This window comes from Rhinolophus ferrumequinum, chromosome 11 (genome assembly GCF_004115265.2).
Source record: "Rhinolophus ferrumequinum isolate MPI-CBG mRhiFer1 chromosome 11, mRhiFer1_v1.p, whole genome shotgun sequence".
NCBI classification, from domain to species: domain Eukaryota; kingdom Metazoa; phylum Chordata; class Mammalia; order Chiroptera; family Rhinolophidae; genus Rhinolophus; species Rhinolophus ferrumequinum.
The window spans coordinates 50,044,249-50,068,714 of NC_046294.1; the positions used below are offsets into that span (position 1 = coordinate 50,044,249).

Consider the following 24,466-nt stretch of genomic DNA (forward strand, 5'->3'; position numbering starts at 1 on the left):
CCCACAGAAGCGGGGATAGGAAGATAAAGACTGTTGTTTTCAGCTACTACGCAGATTATTGGGTGATTGGTTATGTGGCCAAAGATAAACGGAACAACTCATATTGAGAGTTACCTGGAGGGAATCTCCTCCCCACAGGCAAGAAGCTCACTTTAGGAGCAAGAAAAGGTGTGCAGGGGTGAGGAAGGAGGGTGGCAGTGGAGCCTGGGACCTCTGCAGCTTCCACGATTCCGCCCTCAGGAAGTGATCGAACAGCTTCAAAGTTCACCATTTCAGCATTATATACAAGAACAAAAAACTGGAAATAATGTAAATGCCTAATAAGGGGGCAATTCAATAAACTGGGGAGCAGTAAGGTAAGGAACTCTGTGTGTCATTAACAAATGTAGGAATTAGAATAAGTTAATGGCATGGGAAATGCTGAAGGACAGAAAGCAGTAATCCAAACATCACACAGTTGAAGCACAATTGTGTGTGAATACACCGAAGACGGCTGGCCACGCCCCAAGGGAGGGAGAGACCCGGTCTTTGAAGGCTGGAGCTCAGACCGGACCCCCTGACTCCCACGCTAACCCCTATTCTGGCTGCCCAGCCCGAAGAAGACTGTCCATGCTTCCTCCCACTTTCCTTACGTTCCCTCACCATCTCAAATGCATAAAAGAAACCACAAACTGTTAATTCTCTGAACCAGTCAGTCTGTTGAGATCTTGCTTCCAGGTGTATCTTCTGTTTAACTCAAATACATTTTTATAAAAAAAAAAAAAAAAAAAAACGAAAAAAAGAACCATTTTTATAAAAACCCATTTTAATTGATAAAAAAACCCATCTTATAAATTAAATCTCAGCCGATGTGACACCTGAGGCCCATTCCAAACACAGCCTGGTGAATTATGCAGCTCAGCGATCTGGAAGCCAGAGAACACTGAGAAGAACCCCCAGAACGCAGCCAGCCTGTCTTCTCCTGTGACAGGTAAGGAAACGAAGGCCCAGGGCCTTGCTAAGGTTCCCGCAAGCCCAGGGTATTTTCAAATGCCATGAAGGAGACCTGTCTGATCCTAGGGGAGCCGGTGCCTGCTCAGGCAGCTCTGGAGAAGCAGGAGGTAATGAACAATTTTCATTACAGCTGAAGCCGCGGGTGTAGCAAGGGGGGCAGGGTCCCGTGGGTGTGACGCTGGAACCAGGATGTGAGGAAGCTCCGGGGAGCAGGCCCTGAGTCATCCTCACAGCTGTGTCCTCAGAATACAGCCCAGCGCCTGGCTCAGCAGGGGTACTCGGTAAGTGAACAAATAAATAAAAATGTGAATGAGCGATGACAGTAGCTAACATTTACACAGTACTGACTTTGTGCCAAGCGCTATTCTAAGCGCCTTATAGGTATTAACTCATTTAATCCTCAGGAAAACGTTCAGGTTTCCATAATGAAAGATGAAGATTCCCATAATAAAAACTTGATTACTCCCATTTTATAGGTGGGGAAACTGAAACAAAGAGGGGTTAAATAACCTGTCCAAGGTCATGCAGCTTCCCTCCCTGGCAGCCTTGTTCTAGAGCCTTTGGTCTTACCCAGCCTGCCGAACTGCCACCCACTTGACGCCTTTACCCTGTCACAGCTGCTCACTCCGACACCATCCTTTCCCCAGTAGCCTCATCTCAATACCCATGTCTCATCCCCAGTATCCCTTCCTAACAGATGTTGCTTTTATTAGCCATTAAAAAAAAATAATTTATTGGGGTCAAAGTCACATGGCATAAAATTTACCACCGTAAAGTGAGTAATTAGTGGCATTTAGTACATTCACAGTGTTGTGCACTCTCTATCTAGTTCCAAAACATTTCCAGCACTCCACGGTAAAATCCTCCACCCATAAGCAGTTTCTTCTCCCCCAATCCCAGCAACCACCAATGTCAGCTGTCTGTGTCTATGGAGTTCTCTATCTTGGACATTTCATGTAAATGTAGTCATACAGTATATGACCTTTGTGTCTGGCCTCTTTCACTTAGCACAGTGTTTTCCGTGTTTATCCATGTTGCAGCATGGATCAGTGCTTCATTCCTGTTGATGACCGAATACTATCCCACGGTGTGGATAGACCACCATTTGTTTAGCCAGTCATCCATCGATGGACATTTGGGCCATCGGATTCCATTTTGCAGCAATTGAGAATAGTCAATGCTGCTTTTTGATCCATGACCCTGTGAGTGAGGACTGTTGTTCTGTCTCATTTCCCAGAAGGAGGTAACACTGAGGTTCATTCACGGTCGATGTGGTGACTTGGACTGAAGCCGCCCACCTCCAAGACGAGAGTGTCCTTCCCTATGTCCTCATCTCCTCCCAGCCAGTCACTCATCCCGAGTCACACTTTTCCTGGGCACCAGTTACCACATGCCAGTCTCTGGCCCAGGTGCGGGTAACGCAGAGTGGATGTCTCCACGATGGCCTGAAGCCACGGAGATGGGCCCCCAGCGCAAGGGTTCCAGGATCCAGGCACATCATGTCCAAATGAGTGCAGAGGCCGGAGTGCCCTGCTCCTTTCCCTTCCTGGGTCTCAGCTTTCTTCCCTGCATAGATGGAAGATGGCCCCCGGCAGAAGTCTCCAGAGATCTGTACAGCACAAATGTCCAGTAGAGCAGGAATTGCTAGAACGGGCCTTCAGGAAACACAAAACTCACATCCCTGGAGGGGAGGGAGCCTGGGACCAGGACAGCCAGTGGGGGTTTCCCGTCAATCAGTCATTTCACCTCTTAGACGTAAATACACGAGAAAAAACCTTTTGCTGGTTGTCCCCACTATTTCTTCCTGCTGTGTAACCTGGAGCCAAACCTTCTCTGAGCCTTCTCTGCTCAAAGGCAGGGGCTCAAGCATTGAGAATTCCAGATTCTAGGTTGGGAGGAGTGGATTAGCCTCAGAGGGCCCTTCCTGTTGAAGACTACTCTCATTCAAGCCATTTCTTTGTGTAAGATGGTGCGGCTATGACCCCTGGAGACCCACAGAGGCCACCCCCTTCCTGGCCCTCCAAGAAACCACCTTCTGCCACACATAATGGGACCATCCTGAGGGAGTGTCTGGCATTCAGTGTGAAGGCAAACAGTCTCAGCCCAGTTACTAATCATCACCGCCGCCTCCTGAAGCCCCCTTCACACAGGATAGGAGCCCAACAAATACATGACGAATGAATGAATGAATGAATGAATGAATGAATGAATGAACTAACGAACAATCCCTTGGTGATTTCCCAACTTCTACCCCCTCTAGTCTATTTTTCTAAGTAGCTGCCATGTGATCCTGCCTCCCCTGCTGTGTGGCCTTGGGAAAACTGCTTAATTTAGTTGAGCCTCAATTTCCTCATCTGCAAACAGGGACTCCACTGGTGGGGTAATTAGGAAGATTGAAAAAGAAAGCATATGCCAGCACCTCAGGCCTAAGGAAGAGTCCAGGAAAAGCTGTTGAAGGAAAATGTTTCTCCTTGGCTACCTCCCCACCGGACCCTACCCCTCCCAGCCCTAATCCTCGAATCCCGCCTCTGTTCCAAAGGCTGGAGGGAAGAGCCTCACCCCTGGGCCAGCCCCTGGCTGGATGTAACTGTTTATGCCAAGCCCAGCCTCCCAGGGACAAGTTATTTTCTCTGCTTGTAATTAATTGCAGAAGGCCCGGCTGGGTAATAAACTCTGCTGGGGAAACATAAACAGTGTGCACAGAGCTCCACATCCATTGTGAAGCCAACAGAGAGGGTCTGGGGATGGAATGTTCTCCCCAGTCTCCTCCCAGCCAGAGGTGGTGAGGTCATTAAAAGTCAGAACTGGAAGAACCCTGGAGATCACTGGAAACATAGCCGCTGATTTGATGGGGCGCTTACCTTGTCCCAGGCACAGCCGAGCACTTCATTATTTGGGATCACTGCTTCCCCCATTTTAAAGAAGTGGAAACTGAAGCTGAAAGAGGCAAGGTGACTTGCCCCAACTAGAAAGTGGTTGGGCTGACGTTAGAGAAGGGAAAGAAAAGGACAGCCATTCATTCAAGAAAAATGCCAGGCACTGGGACGTGGGGACCCAGCTCCAGTGGCTCTTGCATTCCAGCCGGGAGAGGCAGATCTTAAACGCTGACCAAATAATGATTGGATTACAGGGCTGCTAAGAAGAAAGGAGACAAAGCCACTTGTGCAGAGAAGGTCACAGCAAATTACAAGTGGCCATTTGAGCTGTGAAGGGCAGAGACCACACAGTAGGCCTCAGCAGGAGCACATAGTGGGTGCACAGTGAGTTTCTGGCTAAAATTTAGCACTCTTTCCTTTGGGCCTGTTCAAGGTGTCTCGAAGGTACTGTGCCAGGGCTGGGGGGTATGATGATGGAAGAACAAAACATAACCTCTGCTCCCAGGAGCCCACAGTCCAACTGGGGGTTTGCACAGATGGCTAAAGGGCTGGAGTGCAAGACAGGTTGATGGGGGCTATGAGATAGGAGAAAGGGACAGTCAACATTTATTGAGCACCTACTTGTGCTAGGCACTGTGCTAAGCCCTACATTATCTCATTTAAGCCTTACCACAACCCAGGAGTGGGGGAGATATCACCCCCCATTTTTAAGATGAGAAAACTGAGGTTCGGAAAAATTATATAACTGTGTCAAGGTCACAGATATAACAAGCAATAAGAGTGGGATTTGAAACCTGGCCTGACACCAAAGCCCATGTTCTTTGCTCATAACATGCTGCCCGCACCAGTCTCCTCCCTCCCCGGCCTGAAGAAGGAGGGACAAGAGGCAACCGGACTCTGCAAGGGGGAAGCAGCGCACCCTGCTGGCCTGGCTTCCTTTCTGAGAAGGAAAGGTCAGGTTTGTCAGCCCCCGGGAACTTTCTCCAGGCACAAAACAGGTTAGGCTCTTCACCCACCCCCTAACCCCGAAGCAGGGAAGGTCAGTCCAGACTTCCACCCTGCCCCTCCCCTACAAAAAGGCCACTCAGTTTACAATAGCCCTTTCCCAGGGGGCTGTATGTACTTCACAGCTTATAAACACTTGCACCCTGTTGGCTTATCTGATCTCTACCACCCTATCTAACCAGCCTGCATGGGTGGCACCCAGCATCAGGCACAGCACAGGGCAGGTGAATTTGACAGACAGCAGAACTGAGTCCATCCCAGTGGAAGGGGTGGGCTCCCCTGAGCCATCTCCATTCAGCTTCCATGAACATTTACTGGCTCCCATGACAAGCCAGGGGCTGTACCAGGCAATTTCATCTGTGGTACAATATTCAACAAAAGTTGTTGCCTTTCCAGTCTCTTATTTACACAGTAAGCAGGCTCAGCCTGGCCCAGAACTGGCTTTCAGGTCCTGCCTCACCAGGGAAGGCTCTAACTGATGACCAGGTCCACATGATGGGATGAGACCTCCCTGAGGACATGCAGCACCATGGCACCAACATCCTGGCACAGAGGACCACCCACCAGAGCAGGGGCACATCCAGGCTTGACTGGGCCTGAAGCTCATATAGTTGGGAAGCCCTCTTTAAAAACAAAAACAAAAACAAAAAACCCTCTTCCTTGTGCACATTTCACAAAACCTCTGAGCACTCGGAGGCACCGCTAGGCCTTGAAAGGGCCCTGGAGCACGAAGGGCCTGAAGCTGCAGCTGCACTAGCCTCATGGTGAATCCGCCTCTGGGCGGGAGGAAGGGCCCAGAGGCGATCTGAGTACAACCCGCCTTCACAAAGGCCCTGCCTCCAGCCCAACAGACAGAGGAGGCTCCAAGGCGGCTCTGGCTCCGGAGGACATTCCTTCTTCTCGTTATGCATCCTGCTGCTACTAAACCCTCCCTGCATTCAGTCCAAGTCTGTTTTTCTCTCTCTTGCCAAGATTTCAGAAGAAGCAGAACCATCTGTGTGCAGGGCCTGCCCGCAGGGTATGTGTGTGCATCTGGACACCACTGGATTTCATGGCTAGGAAGATCCTTTTATGCCTTGGTGGGCAGGGTCAGCCCCCAGCTGTGCCTGGAGCCCTAGGTGGGCAGGAACAGCTCTATAAAGAACCTGATACCCAAATATGTGAAGGGTATGCTACAGCTTACCAGTGTTCCCACATCCTATTTGGCCCACACCACAGCTCTGGGAGGTTTGCTAAGGAAGTTTTATTGTCCCCCTTTACAGAAGGTGACCATAAATGACATTTGTTTTATACCTAGTATGTACTAGACATGCTAAGCTCCCTTCCACAAATGATGTCTCACAGATACTTTGGCAGGAAGAGCTGTATCCCCATGGGACATGTGGGGAAACTGAGGCCTCGCTCAGTCTCTGGGCCTGGGCCTGAGAATGGGGCTGCAGCCCGGCTCTCCTACCTCCCAGCCCTGGCCTCTGCCCAATCTCATCACAGTCTAATGTGAACAGCTCAGAAAGCAGTGGACAGACATGCTGTAAAAGGCCTCCAGCTTCTGAGGCAGAGGAGCAGCTGGGGGGGCTTGTTATAGGCTTTCCCATCCCCCACCCCCCCAAAAAAAGTGTAAATCAATGATTGCCTTCCCTCTGGATGTGTCAGAGGAAGAGCGCATGGGCCCTGGCAGCCTGAAACTTGCTTGAAAGCAATAGCCTTGTAGACTTGGCCTTGGGTCTTCCCACACTCTGCCAAGCAGCAGATGGCCCCATCCCACTCCCTTCCAGACCCTTCCCAGGACCACTTCTCACCCCACTAGCCAGCCCTCCAGCGCTTGCTCTTGCTCATCCAAGTCCCACCTCTGTCCTTCCCTCACGATTCATTCATTCGTATATCCATTCTATAAACCCTTACGGAGAATGGAGCATAGGGTGACCAACTGTTTCCATTCGCCCAGGACCAAGGGGTTTCCCAAGATGCAGGTGAGACAGTCCCAGGAGAACTGGGATGACTGATCACCATAATGTACTGTGTATCTGGCCCTGTACTGGGCTCTGAGGACACACTAGACATAGTCACTGCCCTCAGGTAGCTTCCAGTCTGACAGGGGGTCTCACGCAATGAGGAACCACTGTCAAAGGCACCCACTCAGCAGCTTACACACATTATCAACTGCAACCTTATAAGGAGGGTACCGTCATCTCTGTGGTGTATATGAGAAAACGAAGGCTCAGAAAAGTGGCATGACTTGCCTGGAGTCGCAGAGCTGTAAGTGACATGCCAAGACTTGAACTCAGATCCAACGGGGCAGATAAAGGAAAGAGCAGGTTCCAGCATGAATAGTTAGAAGATAGAAAAATATAAAGACATGTTTTATTTAATCAATTTTTATAGCGCCAGTGTCTGGCATCTCCTAAAGGTTCAGAAAATGTGTGGGAAAGGAAGGGTGGGAGTATATGCCTTATTTAAGGATAGAAAATCCCAACCCCCAATTCAAAATCTATACATTTCCCTTTTCACCGTCAGTTTTAGCTATTTTCTTCCAGCATCAGGGCCAGAAAGGAAGTGAGAAGAGGGAAGGAGTGCTTCTCCTTCAGGTCAGCAGCTCAGGGCTCACTTCCCTCAGGGAATCTTGCCTGACTCATTCCCCCACCCAACCCTGGCCCCCACTTATCTGAGGCTCCTATCAGAAGCTGGAGTCTAAGAGGTACCGGGCATGTATCTGCTGTCTAGCACAGGAAACTGTCACGTCAACAGGCAACTATGATACAACATGCCATCCTGGAAGCCTGCGAGGCACTGGAGGTGCATGGAGGAGAGCACTGAGGCTGCCTGGGCAGGAAGCGTGGAGTCCAGGGAAGGCCTCACGTGCAAGCACCCAGCAGGTGCCCAGTGAAACATGTCCAACCGAACGGTGCTGAGGTCAGGTTCAAACTTAAAATGTAAGGGAGTTCTCACCAGTCACAGGAGAAAAGCAAGCCAGACAAAAAAACTTGCTTGAACATAGGCAAAGAAGTGTGGAAAGTACAAAGGCTGTGAAGAAACAGCCAGAAAGTCAGTGTTGCCACGGTGTTGGCTGTGTGGTGGGGAGAGTTGGGAAAGGAGCTTGGGAAGGAGATTTGGCTACAGACTATGAAGGGCTTCCAGAGTCAACTGAAGAATGGGGAGTATCCTATGAAACAGAGCACAACGGATCGATTTTTAAGCAGGGGTAGGACAGGGTCAGATGTGAATTTCAGAATGAAAGGAGGGTTTGGGGAGGGTTTAGACTGGGCAGAGGGACGGCAGCCAGAAGACGACTGCAATAGTCCAGGCCAGAAGTGGGGTTTGGACCAAGCTAGTCGCAGTGGAATGGGGAGATGAAAAGCACTATGGTGATGGGGACATGTATCCATCACCAACAGGTTGGGTACCCTGAGGGTTAGGATTTCTCTTCTGCTGTGGAGCTCTGTGCTCACACACCCCCTCCCCAAGTTCTACACTCCAAGGGAAGCTGAGGCCGGAGGGAGCCAGGTCAGTCTTGGGGTCATGGTTCTTTGAAAATTCTTCTTACTAAAAAATTTTGTATTTTTTCTTTTGCAAAGTTGACTCTGTAAAATGGTGAACATAAGACATGGCTGGACTGTTTCAAGTACATATACTGAGTCGCTGCTGCTGAAGTCAGCACTCTAAATAATATGGAAAATGAATACGAGGTCTGACAAGTAAGTTCGCAAACTTGTTGCAACAGTGTTGCTAACCTTTTTTGATATCCGAGGTATTAGTCATTATGAATTTGTACCAAGTGGACAGTTAACCAAGTTTACTATTTGGAAATGCTGAAAAGGCCGTGTGAAAAAGTTACACAAAAATGACCTGAACTTTTTGCCAACAATTCCTGGCTCTTGCATCACGACAATGCACCAGCACACGGCACTGCCTGTGAGGGAGTTTTTAGCCAGTAAACAAATAACTGTATTGGAACATCCTCCCTACTCACCTGATCTGGCCTCCAGTGACTTCTTTCTTTGCTAGGAGATAAGGGAAATATTGAAAGGAAGACATTTTGATGACATTCAGGACACCAAGGGTAATACGACGACAGGTCTGATGGCCATTCCAGAAAGAGAGTTCCAAAATTGCTTTGAAGGGTGGACTAGGCATTGGTGTCGGTGCATAGCTTCCCAGCAGGAGAACTTCGATGGTGACATAGTGATATTCAGCAATGAACTATAAAGCACTTTTTCTAGGATGAGTTTGTGAACTTAATTGTCTGACCTTATAAGTGCATATTAATCGCTTAGTTTTACTGTCTGATCATCTTTGTCATTTTTAGTATATGTTTAAAAACCGATTACAAAAAACAAAAAAAGAAAGAAAGAAAGAAAAAAGTCCTCCTTACTGAGTTTAAAAATGCTTCCAGGTTTCTTCCACTGCACTGGGGCTATACAGCCCCATAATAAAATCAACCTGCTAATATGCTGGGCACTTTCATTGGCCCAGATAGAACAGAAAAAGCATGGAAACTTTATGCACAGAGGCTGAAAAACTCACCACAAAGCTACCAGTAGAGGGGAGGTGAGAGCCCCAGCCACTGTCTCTTCCCACCACGCCCCAGGCCCTCAGAGCTACAGAGATAGCACACGTGGCCCCATCTACCACACAACAGCCCCAAAGCCTAGAGCTCTTTCTCATAAGATGTGGTTTCCCAACTATTCTGTGTCTGTCGCTCCCCTGGGAGCAGTCATCCGACCTTGGCAGGGTCTCTTCGCTGGCCCGCTGCCCTCCACCAGAGGAGACCTGGGCAGACCCGGTTTCCAGCGGTGGGGTTTGCTGAGTCCGGTGTCTCCTCATGTACTTCCCCCAGTTCCTCTGTCCAGGCCGAAGCATTCAATGGATGCCACGTGGCAGAACTCACTTTTACCCTAAATTTTATGTCCTCAGGCAGTCTGCAGTCCCAGGACACCCCTTACTTAGACAGCAGATGAAACGAGTGTCTAACACTATGGCTGGAATATAGTGGGTTCTCAAGTATCTGATGCAGGAAGTCAGTTCCGACTGAAAACATCTGTCACAAATACCACCAAGACAAGTGTCCCCTCTGGCTCACTTCAAACTCACCTCCAAAGCTGGCTCCAGTATCCCCCCTCCTGAGGAGCTGCTTCTGACCCTTACTACTGAATTTGTTCTGCACCAGTATAAACGCATCTCCATCACCCCCTTCTTACATGTGTTGTAATAATCCAGTTCCTCTCCCCCAAAAGATATGAGCAGTACTAGGGCTGAGACCTGTCTGTTTCCTCTTCATACTCAGGGCCCAGCCCAGGGCCTGCAAGGGGACAGACACTCACAGAAGTATTGGTTCACAGGCACCAAATTGGGAGGGCAGGGGTAGTCAGATAGAAAGAGTATATGCCAACCCTGAAAATGTCTAGCCCGGAGCACCACCAGGGGGTGGGGGGCCAGTGTTTCTTGTCATGATATTCTCTGCCACCCCAGAACCCAGGAGGGCGAGGCCCCAGCCTATGAGAAAGTGCATGGTCTTAAATGAGAGACAGACGCAGGGCTGCTCCTTACATCAGCTGCCCAGTGGGAGAGGGACATGCCACTGGAGTGGGCCAGGCGGCTTGTCTGGGCATGGCACCCAGCAAGCGCTTGAGAAATGTTTGTGAAATTGAACGGAACAAACTGAAAAATGCTGGCTATTTGTTCCTCTGGCTGCATAGAAGCCAGCTCCCCTCTGGGGGCATTCTGCAAGCAAATTATCTCAGGACATGGCCTGTTTCCTCTATTGAGGCTTCTCCCCTTTGCAGCTCAGCTCCCAGGAGTGTGGGAAGGGGGGCAGTGTGCAGAGCCAACCCCAGTGGCCTGCACGAAGGAAGCACACACAGCGCTCCTCCCAAAACGGTGTGGGCAGCACCTACCACCACCCCAAGCAGAGGGATGGTCACAGGGACCTCTCCAGGCCCAGGAATTTGAGCAAAGCAGCACCTCCACCACGGCCCCTCTGGGGAGGAATGGAAGAAGGAAGCTGGGAGTCGTGCTGAGTTATGTAAGCAGCTTCCTCAGCGGCAAAGGCCCTGGTGTGTCACAGCCCAGCCCCTTGGGGAGAGGCTGGGGGACGGGGAGGTGGCTCTCCTCCTTGTCTTCCCTGCCTTTCCTCCAGACGTCCAGACCTCTGCGGCAGGCACTGCTTTCCAAGCGCCCCAGCTCCAAGGAGGCTCCACCCACTAGGGGTTGGGTACCAAAAAGGGCTGTTGTTGTCTGAGTATGTGAAACAAGTGGCCTGCTTGCTTCCGTAACAGAAAACCAGGCTCTGGGCTCTTCATTGGCACCTCAGGGCAAGGATGAAGGGAGAGAGGCCTTCTGGTCCTCCACAACGCCCACCCGTGCCCTGGCTTCCTGCCCCACATTCTCCCCACTTCCTCCTAGAGAAGCTGCTATGGGTGAGGGGCCAAAAGGGAGGGGGCCCAGATTGCCCCAGCACCACAGGGCTCCTCCCCTGCCTAGCACTGGGCAATCTCACTTCCCTTTCCTGTCATCATATGAGCTTCTCTTCTGGCCCAAAGCAGCCCCCGCCCCCACACACCTCGCTGTGTGCGCAGTCCAGGACAGGCCAGAGGAGGGAGGGATGCAGGAGAGACTGGGTCAGAGACAGAACAGCTGAGATCCACTCTAGGTCTTGAATAATAACAATGATTTTTTCTTATCAAGTCCTTACTCTTTCTGCCCCACCACCACATGCAGTGGGTGATATCATTACACCTATTTCACAATTATGAAAACTGGCGCTCAGAGACTTGAAGAACTTCACCCAAGCTCTTGGAGATAGGGAGCAATCCTGCTGGACAGCAAAGCCGAGTCTGTCTGACAAATCCATGCTCCAAACCTCGTGGCTCCACCTTCGGAGAGCCACATCCCCACATACCTGGGGGTGCTACTTGGGACATTCCTAGACTGATGGAAAAGACACTGTGCAGCCTTACATGGTCTCTCGCTGAGGACACTAGTTTGCTAGGACAGTCAGGAGGACAGGCAGGGACAGGACCTGACAAAGGCTGAGGGCTTGCCCGCTGCCACCAGTCTTCCTTTGGATGAACCTACAGCAACTCAGTCTCAGGCTAGATGTCTGCCCCTTCCAGAGGGCAGGGCTGCTAGAGGCCAAGCTGAAACACAGCCTGCTCTCTGTTGATGTCTTCTCCCCTTCCAGCTCTAGAGGCAAGAAAGAAAGTTCCTAGAAACCTTCTGGGCCAATGCCTCCCTTACTTCCTGCTTGACACATGGAGAAACTGAGGCCCAAAGAAGAAAAGCAGCTCTTCCATGGTATCACAGGGACAGTGAAGAAGTGGGGTCCTGTCTCCCAGGCCAGAGTCCCTGCCCCTGAGTCATGTCCCTTGGATGCTGTCCCCATAGAGGACCCTCTCTCATCCATCTGTCTGTTTCTCTCTCTGTTCTCCCGGCTTCTTGCTTCCTTCTTTCAGCTCTGCTCTGCAGGCCCTGCATCGCACCCCTCTCCTTCTCACGTCTCCCTGAGCCTCACCACTCCCCCCTCCTTTCCATCCACTCCTCCGGGCCAAGAAGCAATTCTTGGGTGGTTTAATTAGCTGATTATGACCTCAGCCTGCTGGATGCAATGCCCAGAACTCTGTCCCCAGTAATTAGGTGGGTTCTGAGTACTTGCCCAGTGGAAGCCAATGGGGAGTTCTGTGCTCTCCAGCTGCATAAAGAGTTCCTTGATCACCAGTGGGTCATTGGAAGCCATGGTCCCCTCCTCAGGCCAGGTCAAACCACACTGGATATGCGGTAGCCAGATCCACATGTCCATCCTAAAAGGGGACTCCCCACTCTCCTGTGCCACTGCCCGGACCCAGGAAAGGCTCAGTAATGTCTAAGGATGGGGATGGTGACTGGAGCCCATCCTGGGGGGCGGGGGGGGCAGGAAAGGATGGCTCCATGGCTGGGGCACTTATCTAAGAAGTAGGATTTGGACAAGCAGAGAGAAGTGAGGACGACATTTTAGATGCAGAGAGCAGCAGGAGCAATGGCACAGAGGCTGGAATGAGCCACCCACCCCCTTGCCAGGTAGCTCTGGCTGTCGGAAAATACATTCTCCTAACAAGGGAAAGCTGCTCAACCAGTGACCCCCGCCCTGTGGGTCACAAAGAATAACTGAATACCTATGGCGCTAGGCCACCTTTAGATAGTTCAAAATCAGCACTGAGGCCCCATTGTCTGCCCCAAGCACACTGCTCCCCCACCCCCCAAGTATATCTTTTCCCAGTAAAACACCTACATTCAGCCTCCTTTGCTGAACAAATGTTTACGGAGCTCAGTGCCACGCCAGGTCTGCACAGGTGTTAGGGACAACAGACTTAGGCCAGGTGCCTTTGGCCTCACAGAGAAGACATCACAAGTGTGCAAATAACCAGGACCCATGCACAGAGGGAGGGGTCGGTGCGGCAGAGGAAGAGAATGGCACAAAAAGTCACAAGGCACTTGGAGATCAGGGAGGGCTTCCCAGACGAGGAGGCCACATGTGATCCAGTTCTTAAAAGACAGGAAGGGAGTTGTGTGAAGTCAGGTCACCACCCCTGTACTGAGGGCCAACGATAAAACAGGCTTGTGCTGAGCCCTTTGGGGCCTCAAAAGTGAATCAAACAGGGTCCCTCCCTTGGGGAGCTCACAGCCTGGTGAGGGAGGCAGACCCAGTGAGAGGTCATCCAAGAGCCAACCTCACGTAACACTCACTGCCCTTGTGCCCAGGACTGTCTCCAAGCTTTACCTATTTTAACTCATTTAGTCCTCATGCAAACCCACTGTGCAGGCACTATTACTATCCTGTTTTATAGATGAGGGAGCTACAGCAGAGAAACGGTTAAATAATTAGGACAGGTCATCCAGCTGGTAAGTGGCAGAGCTGGCATTTGAAACCAGGAAATCTGGTTCTTGTTAGAGCATACTCAGTATGTTAATCAGCCTCTAATCTATGCTAATCAGATCACAGAGGGGGCTGTGGACCTACAAAGGAGGGTGTCCATGAGGAGGGAACCGCCTGGGCAGAGAGAATGAAGCCTTCCAGGACCTGCAGACTACTGCAGGTGCTTTGCGAGGTGGAAAGCTGCTGAGAGGCGAGGACCTGAGGGAGAGAGCACGACCCTCACTACCCAGACCCTGCTCCCTGGCAATTTCAACCCCCTGGTCTGTGGCAGAGAGAGGCCTGCGCTGCCCAATTCCCCGCTTCTGATCCTACAGAAGAAAGGTCACCCTGAAACTAGTAGAACACAGGAAAGGGGTGACTTAGCCAGAAGGGCCTCACACAGGCTAGCTGATTCAACTTCCATAGGGACACCAAGACCCAGAGAGGGTAATGTCCTGCCCAAGGTCACACTGCAAATGAGTCAGCATTGGAGCATACCTCTGGGACCCTCCTGAGAAGGTGCATCCCAGATGTCCATTCCCCTCCCTCTCCCCTGGCCCTCTGCCAAAATGCACCCACGCCCACTGATTGCCCAGGCTGGGAGAAGGGGATGCAGCTGCCAAAGAAAAAGCGTGCAGCTTCTCTCTCAGGGCACCCGGAGACTCAGGGCCAGTATGGGAGGGACTTCTTGCCTCATCCTCTTTAGTTTCTGGGCCTCTGGGTGCACTCAGAGAGAGAAGCTACATCCTGCACGACCACTGAACAGCTCAGATCTTGAGTGAGGAGTCCCACCTCCTGCTGGCCTGCTGTCAGCCACATCGCCCCACTTTGCTCCAGGCGCTTTAGATCCCTGCCCAGGTATAGCAGGTCCCGGCTACGGTCTTAGCCAGGCTCAGCCCAGCCCTAGGCAGAGGGAAAGCTGCTCAATTTCTGTGGTGACTTCAGTCACACAGAACTCCAGGGACCTGTCTGGTCCAGTCCCTGGGCCCCGACCTCCTGGGGACCTCGTCTGGCACCAGGTCTCCTCAGAAGGAACAAGCAGTTCCTCTAAAGTGGGACTAAAGATGGGCCCATCCCAGGAAGGAGGAGGTGCGTTGCCAGAGAGATGACCCTGCCAGGGCCCCTTGGGGAATGGGGGGGTGAGGACAACAGCGTCCTTTGTTCCCCTCTCAAAAGAAGCCACCCTATCCTACCCCACCCCTCTGTTCTACACCCCCTACTAGGACACAAGCCTCCCCTGGGGCAGGACCTGTCCGGTAACAGGAGGGAGGAGGGGTGCCCAGGAACCATCAGGGACAATACCTGTTCTGATGCACGGATCACGCTGCAGATATGCCCACCCTCAGGAGTGATGCAGGAGCTATGGCTGCCACCTGCAGAAGTCTGTCTCATAGAGGAGAAACGGACTTCGCTCGCAGGAACCCCATTCTGATAGGGGTGATACACCCCCGCCCTCAGAACTTCCAACCTGATGGAAGAGACCCCCCAGCACCCAGTCTAATGTGGGAAGCATGACTTCCATTCTTAGGATTCCCCAGTGGGGAAGACCTGATTTCAGCACTTAGGGAGCTCCGAGACTGACAGCAGAAGCAAAAAGAGAGGGAGTTCAGTCCAGTCAACAAATCCCTGCCAGACAACTCCTATGGACCAGACCCAGAGGTGAATAATGGACCAGTAAAAAGCAAACAGAAATAGTCCCAAACCACAAGGAGCTCACCTGCTGGGAACAAAGACACATGGGATATGGATACAGGAGTGAGAAAGTGCCTTGAAACCCACCCACCCCAGCACCCAAGGCCCTCTCACCAGGGCTGCACCTCCCTCAGCAGCCTCAGCCCTCACATTCATGCATCACATTCATGCACCCGCATCCACTATCTGTACTTTGGCATAGGCTCTTCCTTCTGTCTAGAACACCTAAGCCTTCTTCATGCCCCAGGACCCAGCTCAGGGGGCACCTCCTCCAGGAAGCCTTCCCCAAGACCCGCAGCCTAAGTCAGGTGCCCATCTTTCAGAAGCCAGAACAGACATACGTCCCCTGTGACCAGTTCACATGTCCTCCATGTCCCTCCAGGCCCTCGGCTGAGCCTCGCATTCCCAGGTCCCCACAATCCAGAACCCCAGCCCAGGGCCTCACACCCTTCCTCCAAGAGGCTCACCCCACCGCCAGGCATGGAGAACAGCAGGGTTCTCCCCTCCTCCTCTGCCCCTGGACCTAGCTTTGTCCTCATCACTCCATCAAATTCCCTCAACAAGTCACCAGCCACTGCCTTCTGGCTAAATCCCAGGGGTCTTTTTCCAGCTTGCCCTCTGTTAGTCCTTCCCTGCTTCTTTGGCTCCCAGGACACAGCCTCCCTTGTGTCCTCCCTCCTTTCTCCACCCTCAGCCATGGGTACTCTCCAAGGCCCCAGCTGTCTCCAACCATCCTCTCTTCATAGGCCACACCTTCTCCCTGTGCCATGTTATCTACACTCCCCAAGTCAACTACCAACTCTAAACAAAAGACTTTCAAATCCCCACCTCCCACCTTCATCCTTACCCGCCCCCCACCCCAGGTCCTGACTTACCTATGCACAAGTCCCCCTACGTTTTCCTCAACTTCTAGTCTGGCTTCCTGCCAAGCTCGTCACCCCCTGCAGTCCTCATGAGATGGTCAGCCTGGTCTCTCTGGCAATAGTGGAGGGTGTTCTGATGGAGGCCAGGAAGCTCCTTGGGGCAGGCTGACCCTCAGCTTATTGTTCTTCCATTGCCCAGCCCTGAGGTCTGGCCAGCCCACAACTCAGGACCCCTGAACCCATGCTTCAACCTCGGGCACGGAGGTCCAAACTTGGAATGAAGAGAGCCATGCAGACGTCTGAAGCCCAGAGGCTGGCCTAGAATCAGGGATCGGAGTCGATGGGTCAGGCTCTCCTTCTGTTCCCAGCAGCCCAAGTGACCCTGGCCAAAGCCACAGGACTTCCCCACGTTCTAGCCAAGATGGGTCACACAGAACTTAACCGCCAAGAGAGACAACAGCCAAGGCTGACAGAGAGCTGGTGATTACGTGTCCTCATGACATACGCCCTCCTCCGCCGCCAGAAAAGAAGAGTTCATAAACATTTGTAAGAAAGGAAAATCCACTCCACTCCATTGCCTTTCAGGAAGTCCCTCCTGTTATCTAACAGCAAGAAGCAGAAGGGAGGCACAACTTGAGGACAGGGCTGCCAGGGAGATGGGGGGGCCCACTGTCAGCCGGACAAGCTCCCTCCCTCTGAGTGAAAGCATGGAGCAGCAGAGGCGCTTTGTGGGCAGACAGGCCTGGGTTCAGAAGTTCACTGGCTGAATGCAGTGGACCAATTATTTAATCTCTCCTAATTTGTCTCCTCATCTGTGAAATGGGAACAACAGTCCCTTAATAGGACCATTGGGAGAATCAAATGAGATCATGCGTGTAACTCCTGACACACCAGATACCCAATCGGTGAGACTAAGAAGCTCCGCCACCTTATTCGTGTTTCTCAATTCCATCCTCTCCACAGCCTTGGTTCAGAGCTCGCCTTCTCTCAGGCTCCTCCTCGGCCTCCTCCCAGGTCTGCCTGCATCCAGGCCAGCTCCTCCCAGCCACCCTCTTTGCCGCCAAAGGCCCCCCCTGAAATGCAGATGTGCTCCCATCCCTCCCCTCCTCACACTCCTCTCTGAATCACCATCAACTTCTGGACAAACTCTCTCCTCAGCTCCACATTCCAGGCTGTTGATGACAGGGCCGTGTTTACCTCGTAGGGCTCACCCAGCATCCCCAGCCCGTCTCGCAGGCTGCACGTGTTGCTTCAGGCTTCCAAAGCTGCACATTCTGCACCCTCTGCCCGGAATGATTCCCTTGGCCTCCTCACCCTTCCAGATGAAGCTCAGTAGCTCCAATGTCACCTCCTTTCCCGGGAAGCTTCCCTTACTGTGCCCCCACCGGGACTTGTGTGGGGACTCCTCCTTAGCCTCCCACAGCACGTCACTCTGCATTATAATCACCTGCTCTGCTCTAAATCCTCTGGGGACTGAGTGGAGCTATGCATCTTGAACCCCAGCCCCTGACACTCAGTCAACATTTGTTGAACGGGTGTATGATTGTTCCCAGAGCCCCTTGTTAGAACAGTCAGCATACGTGTACTACTTGCCCCGTAATGAGTCTTATCAGGTGTTTAGCTCATCCCCTCTGTCCGCCTCGATCCCAGAAGTTCCTAGAGGGCAGTGACAGTTTCTGACTAATTCCCTTTATCACTTTCATATTGTGGGTGCAAATCCAGGCCCAGAGATGAACATGATGACCCTTAGAATATTGGATATTTGTCTGAGATAAAGCAGAGTCCCAAGGCTTTTGAACAAGTAAAGATACAGCCCATTATTGATTTTGCCTTTCTCTTCCAAATTACTCAGGAAACCTGCCTAGAAAGGAGAGGGAGGCCTCCTGGGGCTACAGGAGAGACAGAGGGGAGCAGGACTACCCTTGGGTGGAGTGTAGCCACGCCTGGGCTCCAGATTCAGGCAGTACCTCTTCCCCTGCCAAGTGAATTCAGTACACACAAGGAGAGCCCTGAAAATTTTAAGTATTAACAGCTCCAATTTACAGATGGGAAAACTAAGGTCCAGAAAGGTGAAGACAATAGCCCAAGGTCCCCTAGTGACTTAGAGACAGAGCAGGGGGAATCAAACAAAAGGCTCTGGCCCCAAGGATAGGGTTTCCAATAGGTGCCTCACTGCTCATGGTGTCCCCATCCTGCTGACAACCCACGGCAACAGGGGACCAATGACATTCCTCCCCAAGTCACAGAGAGGCAAGCCAAGGCCCAAGAGGGGCTGAGTCACCATGATAGCGAAGCAGCACAGAAGGAATGAAGGAGAGGAAGGGCTCCTGACTCCCTGCAGGGGAAAAAGTCAAACCTCACAGTCAGGTGGATCGTGGCTTTGGGGAACATGGATGTGGTGGAGGAGAGAGCGTCACACATCCTCCCTCCTACAGAAGACAGAGACCTGGCTCACAGTGCTGGCCAGCCGGCTGCAGTGGGGACTAGCCATCAAGGTACACGCAGACGCCTCACGATCTTCTGAAGCCTCCCCCACCAGTCTGGGCCTCCCACACAGAGCAGGGCACCCCACCCAGGCCTGAAACCCAGGGCCCACAGGGGCTGGCAGTATCCAAAGGCAAGTCACAGAGAAACTGACCCGTGGGCTCTAGCCTCGGCCCTGCTTCAGAACCTTCCTGACTTTAAGCGAGTCAGGTAACCTCTCTGAGCTCTGGTTCCTCTTGAGGGAAACGGGGAAGAGGAAAATTAGCCTCCTTGAACAGCTGTCAGGAGGATGGTTGGGAAGCGTTTCTAAACCTTTGGAGCACAAGTTACCTCTGAGCCTCGATTTCTTTTGGAAAATGGAAATAATCTCTGGAGAATCTTTCTCATGCTGTTGAGAGAGTGTGTCGGATGGCAATGGGTGTGACATTGCTTTGTCAGTGGTGGCAAAACGTGATGACCGCTGGGGCCATTTCTCCCTCGTCTATTAGTTCCTTCAGGACACATCTTTGATCCCCACACTATTTCTAATACACAGCAGGTGCTCGACAAATAATTATTGGAAGCAAGAAGTGACACAGGGAGGGTGGAGAGAGGGAAGAGAGGAGGGGGAAGTGGGGTACAAGGATAGGAGACAGGAAAGAAAGGAAAATGAAAAAGAAGGGATTGTCGAAGGTGTAAGAGGCGAGAGAACTTAAGGAAGTGGGTAAACTGAAGGGGCAGATCTAAAACGCCTGACCAGGGCTGTCCCCAGGAGCTGCCCTGCCCCAGCCCCCTCCCCCCTTTTGTCCCAGTTTCCCATTTCAGAGGCATAGCCTCTCCCTTTCTGAGTTAGGGAGCCTCCTAAGAAGATAGGGGCGCCTCTCCCCACCCCGGCTCAACACAGATCCCAGCCAGGCCCTGAGGCCTGGGGAGGTCAGACAGAGGAAAAGGAAATCAGTGGATGCGATGCGGTTTTCCCAGGCTCCAGGGGGGCCTCCCACCCTGTGTAATATGTGTGTGTTTCCACTCCTTGCCACGTGAGGACTGGAGTGAGTGTGTCAGCAGCCCAAGGTCTGTTAGCTTGTCACCCTGGGGTACCAGTCTGTGTGGGCATTAGTCTGGTTTGTGTCTGTGGGGGGTCGGTGTCAGTGTGGTTTTGCTAACAATGTGTTAGTGAGATAAGTGCCAGCACAAGGGTTCATGTCAATAAGGGTGACAACACGTGTGTGCCAGAGTGAGTGAAAGTGACAGTGCATGTGTATCAGTGTAGACCAACATGTATGTGCTAGCATGAAGGTGTGTTAGAGTTGATGTGTGTTGGAGTGTGACCCGTGTCTGCCAACATGACTGTCGGCAAGCATGTGTTGACAAGTGTGTACCCGTGTGTGACAGTGTGTCACTGTATGTGATGAGTGTGTGCCAGCATGAGCGTGCCCATGGATGAGTGTGCCCGTGTGTCCAAAGGACCGTGTGTACCACTGTGTGTCAACCTGCCCCTGTGCGTCTCTGCTGCTGCTGGCTGGGAGTGTGTGTGTGTGTGTGTGTGTGTGTGTCGGCGCTCAGGAGCCAGGAGCCTGATGGGGCGGCCGGTCCTCTTCTCTTGGTACCCGTGCCCACGGCCCTGCCAGTGACCACACGGGAGACCGCTGGGGCAGAGGAGAGCCGAGTGCCTCCCGAGCCAGGCGTTGGGGGTCCTGATGTGACCACAAACGCAGGACCAGAACGCGGATTAGAACCCCTGGCCGTGCCCTCGCCCCGCTCGCCCCCACGCGCACCGGGCTGGACCGCCGCCCGCACTCACCGCGTCCCTTTGTCGCCCATGGTCCGCGGCGGCCGCAGGGAGGTCCGCGGCGTCAGCACCCAGGCTGGAAAATCCCCGGCCCGCAGGAGGAGCGGGGCCAGCCGGCTCTCGGCTGCCTGCTCCGCCTCCTCCGCTCTCCCGCCGCCGCCGCTGCCCCCGCCCGGGTCCACGCCCGCCGCCTGCCAGCGCCCAGGCCGCGGCCAGGGGCGTGGAGCAGTGCGGGGAGTGTGCGTGTGTGTCTGTGTGTGTGTGCGCGTGTCTGTGTGCGCGCGCGCCGCCCAGCGAGCTGCCAGGGCAGGGCAGCCGGACACTACAGGGCCCGCAGAGTATTTGGGGGTTCGCCCGCGCGTTTGTGTGTGTGAGTGTGTGTGCACGTGAGGGCACACGAGGGGGAGGGTATTCGTGCGGGAGTGTGCCGGCGCGGGTACGTGTGCACGCCGCGTGCGCGGGACGATTAGGAGAGTATTTGTGCAGATGCAGCTGTGTGCACGTCTTTGTGCAGCTGTGCGTGTGTGCAGACGCACTCCCCCACGCACGCCGGGGACAGCCTTTGTGTGTGCGGGCAGGTGAAAGCCTCGAGTCTACCCTGGCGGCGCCCCTGGTGGGGTAGGGGTGGGGTGAGACTCCGGGTGCCCGGCAAGGCCTTCGCCCTCTGCTCAACCCTCCCCCTACCCCAATTCCCCGCCTTTCTGGAGAGAGAACACCCAACCACCCAACAGGGACAGGAAGCCGGAGTGGAGAGGGCTGGGGAAGAGCGTCTACACCGGGGAACTGCTGAGGATGGGAGGGGGACCCGAGGGAGCCGGGGCAGCGGTAGTGGCAGCCCCGGAAGAGGAAGCAGTGAGAAGAGGAGATAAGAAAGGGGCATAGGGCTGGTTGCTACAGCCTCAGAGGCTAGCTTGGCGTGGTAGCATGATGAGCAGCGCCCTGGCCCAGCTCCTCGCCTGCAGTGGGTAACCCTGGACACCACCCCTCTCAGAACCAATCTCCAAACACAAAGTGCAAGACTAATACCAGCTTGCAGAATTGGTCATAGGTGTTTGCTGGTCTTCCCTGAGTGCCTGACACATAGTAGGTGCCTAGTACAGCTTAGCTCATCTCCCTGCAGGCCTCTTGGCGTCCTGAGAAATCCTGGCTGGAACCCTGCTTTGCCTGAGGTCCCTTCCTGCTTTGCAGATAGTGGCCGAGTGTGATGTCTTTCACTATTGGGATTTGGCTAATTGGCCCTGATAGGTCCCTAATCTTGGAGTATTAATGGGAGGAAAGGAAACTATTATTTACTCCGATGTGATTGTGGGTCTGTCAACATCTCCTGTAATTATGCTCAGAAAGTTACCTATGCTGGTTATACAGAGCCTGGTAAGGATAGCCCAGTAGAATTACTGTAATTATGTCCAGATGGGCACGTGGTAGGGGAGTGGGGACCAATAGGCAGGCAGGGTGGTCCAGGGTCTGGGTAATATTGTCAGCTGGGAGAATGTGGATTAAGGCCCAGAACTCTCCTCCTGGCCTTGGCCTCTGGGCTTCACCCTCACTCCCACCGGGGAGGGAGAGGTAGCCACCTGCTATTTCTGCTAAGGTCAAGTATCTTGAGAGAAGTACAGCAGAGTTCTGTGCGATGACAGGAGGCTCACTGTGTGAGTCAAAGAGGACTCTTCCCAGGATCAAGAGGCCAAGTCCTGCCACTCTCTGCATCAGTTTCCCACCTAGAAAACCATGGTTTGACCAAATCACATGGTCTCCAGTGACTCTCCCCATGACGATGCCCAAAGAATCATTTGACTCAATATAAAACATAATGTTATAAATTACTTCCAGGTAAAACAAACTACCCAGGAAGATGCATCCAATCGTTTTTGGTAACCCCTGTCAGCACACAGCTCTTCCCAGCCCAGTTTGGAAAGCATGGTTCTAACATTCTCGGGACACTGAACAGATTGGTAGCCTGTGGACTCCACATGCAGTATTTCAAGTACATCCCTGCTAGCCTAAGAACTTCATGAGGGAGTGTATGGTGTGCCTGACACTATTTGATACTTACAATTCTATAAGATAAATGTTCTTTTCCCTTTTATATAAATGAGCAAAATGACACTTGGAGAAGCTAAGTTTGCCCAAATCCATAGCCGCCTCTGGCCCTTGGCCTCTGACCTCCCTTCCTCTAGGCCTCCCCAAAAGGAACCTGGTATATAGTAGAGCCGGAACGTGGTCCTTGATTTATTCTTCATTCAATAACTGTTTGTTGAATGTGTTGAATGTGAGACCTCTATAAATATAAAGTGTCTAATTTCAGGCAGTAGTAAGTGTTACGAAGGAAATAAAGCAGTGATGAAACAAAGCATGATGGGGTCAAGTGTACTTAGAAAAGGGCTCTTCAAGGAGATACCCTCTGGGCCGAGACCTGCAGGTAAGGAGCCAGCGCTGTGTGGTGTGTGGGGAGAGCCAGGGGAAGAGTTGCCCAGGCAGAGGGGAATAGCACATACAGAAGCTGGGCCTTTCTGAAGCCCAGGAATAGGGACGGGGTTCTTGGGTTTGGGTGAACAGGGGAGTGGGGCCAATCACGCAGGATGGTCTGAGGCTGAGTTTGGGGAGCCAGTGGAGACTTAAGAGACGAGGGACACGACCTACTTTACATTTTTAAAGAGCACTCTGGCTGTTGGATGGAGATGTCTTGGAGTGAAACAAAGCAGAGGCAGGGCATCCCATTATTGTAGTAGGCAAGAGAGCGGACGGTGGTGTGGACGAGAGTGGTGGCAGCAGAAATGAAGAGACGTAAAAGGGTTCATATATATTTGGAGGTAGAACCAGCTGCATCTGCTGAGGGACCAACTGTAGACAGTGGAGGATCCAGGATAACTCTGAGGTCTGGGGCAGGTCTATTTGTTCTACTGGCCATGCAGGCCACCTCCCCGCACAGTTCTCCAAGGGCACTGATGGCTGAGAGGACCTGGACGCTCCTTCCTTCCTATCTCAACCCATTTGTAATACATACTCTTCCTGAAAACCACAAGGATTTTTGCTAAAAGTCAACTAGATTCTACTACTGAGGCCCACAGGAGATGGTCATCTCCAACTATGCCCCAACTTGGGCCAGTCACATGCCTGAAAATCTACCACTCACAATAACAATTCCTTACCAAAAGACAAATACCTAGATAGGGAGAAAAGCAGTATTATTCCTATTTGATAGATGAGAAAACAAAAGCTCTAAGCTCTGAAAGGGAAACTTCCCAAGCCAAGGACATAGCAAATAAGAGGTAGAACTGTAGCTCAAATTGAAAGCCTCCGCTTAGCTGGTCAGGTAGTTGCATGTCGGATTCAAGTGTTAGTGGATGGGTGGATGAATTTTCAGCTCCCTTTTCAACACAGGGTGTGAGGCTGACTGATGCATGTCTTGGAGATGCTAAAGGTTAATAAACCAAAGAGCCTTCCTACCTCTGCCCCAACCAGCAATCTGGGTATCATCCTTGCCTCCCCTCAATCCCTATCAAGCTAGTCCTGGATATCTACCACCTGAGGGTCTCCGTATAAAGCTGGAGAGGTAGGCAGGAGCCAGACCATCCTTGGCCTGGGGAGGTCATATTAAAGAATTTGGTCTTTATCCAAAAATCAATAAAGAAGGCTTTGAAAGATTTTAAGCAGAATGGTGACATGCTCAGACATGCATTTGGAGAGGATGGCTCTGGCTGTTGTGTGAAGAATGGATTAGACATGGGCCAGAGGGGATGTAGAGGAGGAGACCAATTAGGAGGCAGTGTCAGCAGTTTACAGGAGGGATGATAACTGCATTCCAGGGAAAGGACATTCAACAGCTGCAAAGCCAGGGAGGAAGGAAAGGGCACGACACTTTGGAGGAATTCAGCTGTATCTGTGGCCAGAGCACACAGAGGGG

The 24,466-nt window shown here is 52.3% G+C and overlaps 1 protein-coding gene across 2 annotated transcripts in view; it reads right to left on the reverse strand.

The window, feature by feature from the left end:
* Positions 1-20,832, reverse strand: part of ARRB1 (arrestin beta 1) — a 71,875-nt gene extending 51,043 nt beyond the window's left edge. The window contains exon 1 of one of the 2 annotated variants that reach the window (XM_033119407.1): positions 20,575-20,830. In XM_033119407.1, coding sequence (XP_032975298.1) covers positions 20,575-20,594 — 20 coding nt within the window. In that variant the 5' untranslated portion in view covers positions 20,595-20,830. Of the gene's footprint in view, positions 1-20,574 lie in introns of both variants that reach the window. The other variant, XM_033119405.1, reaches the window with a different exon arrangement.
* Between the last annotated feature and the right edge of the window lie 3,634 nt (positions 20,833-24,466).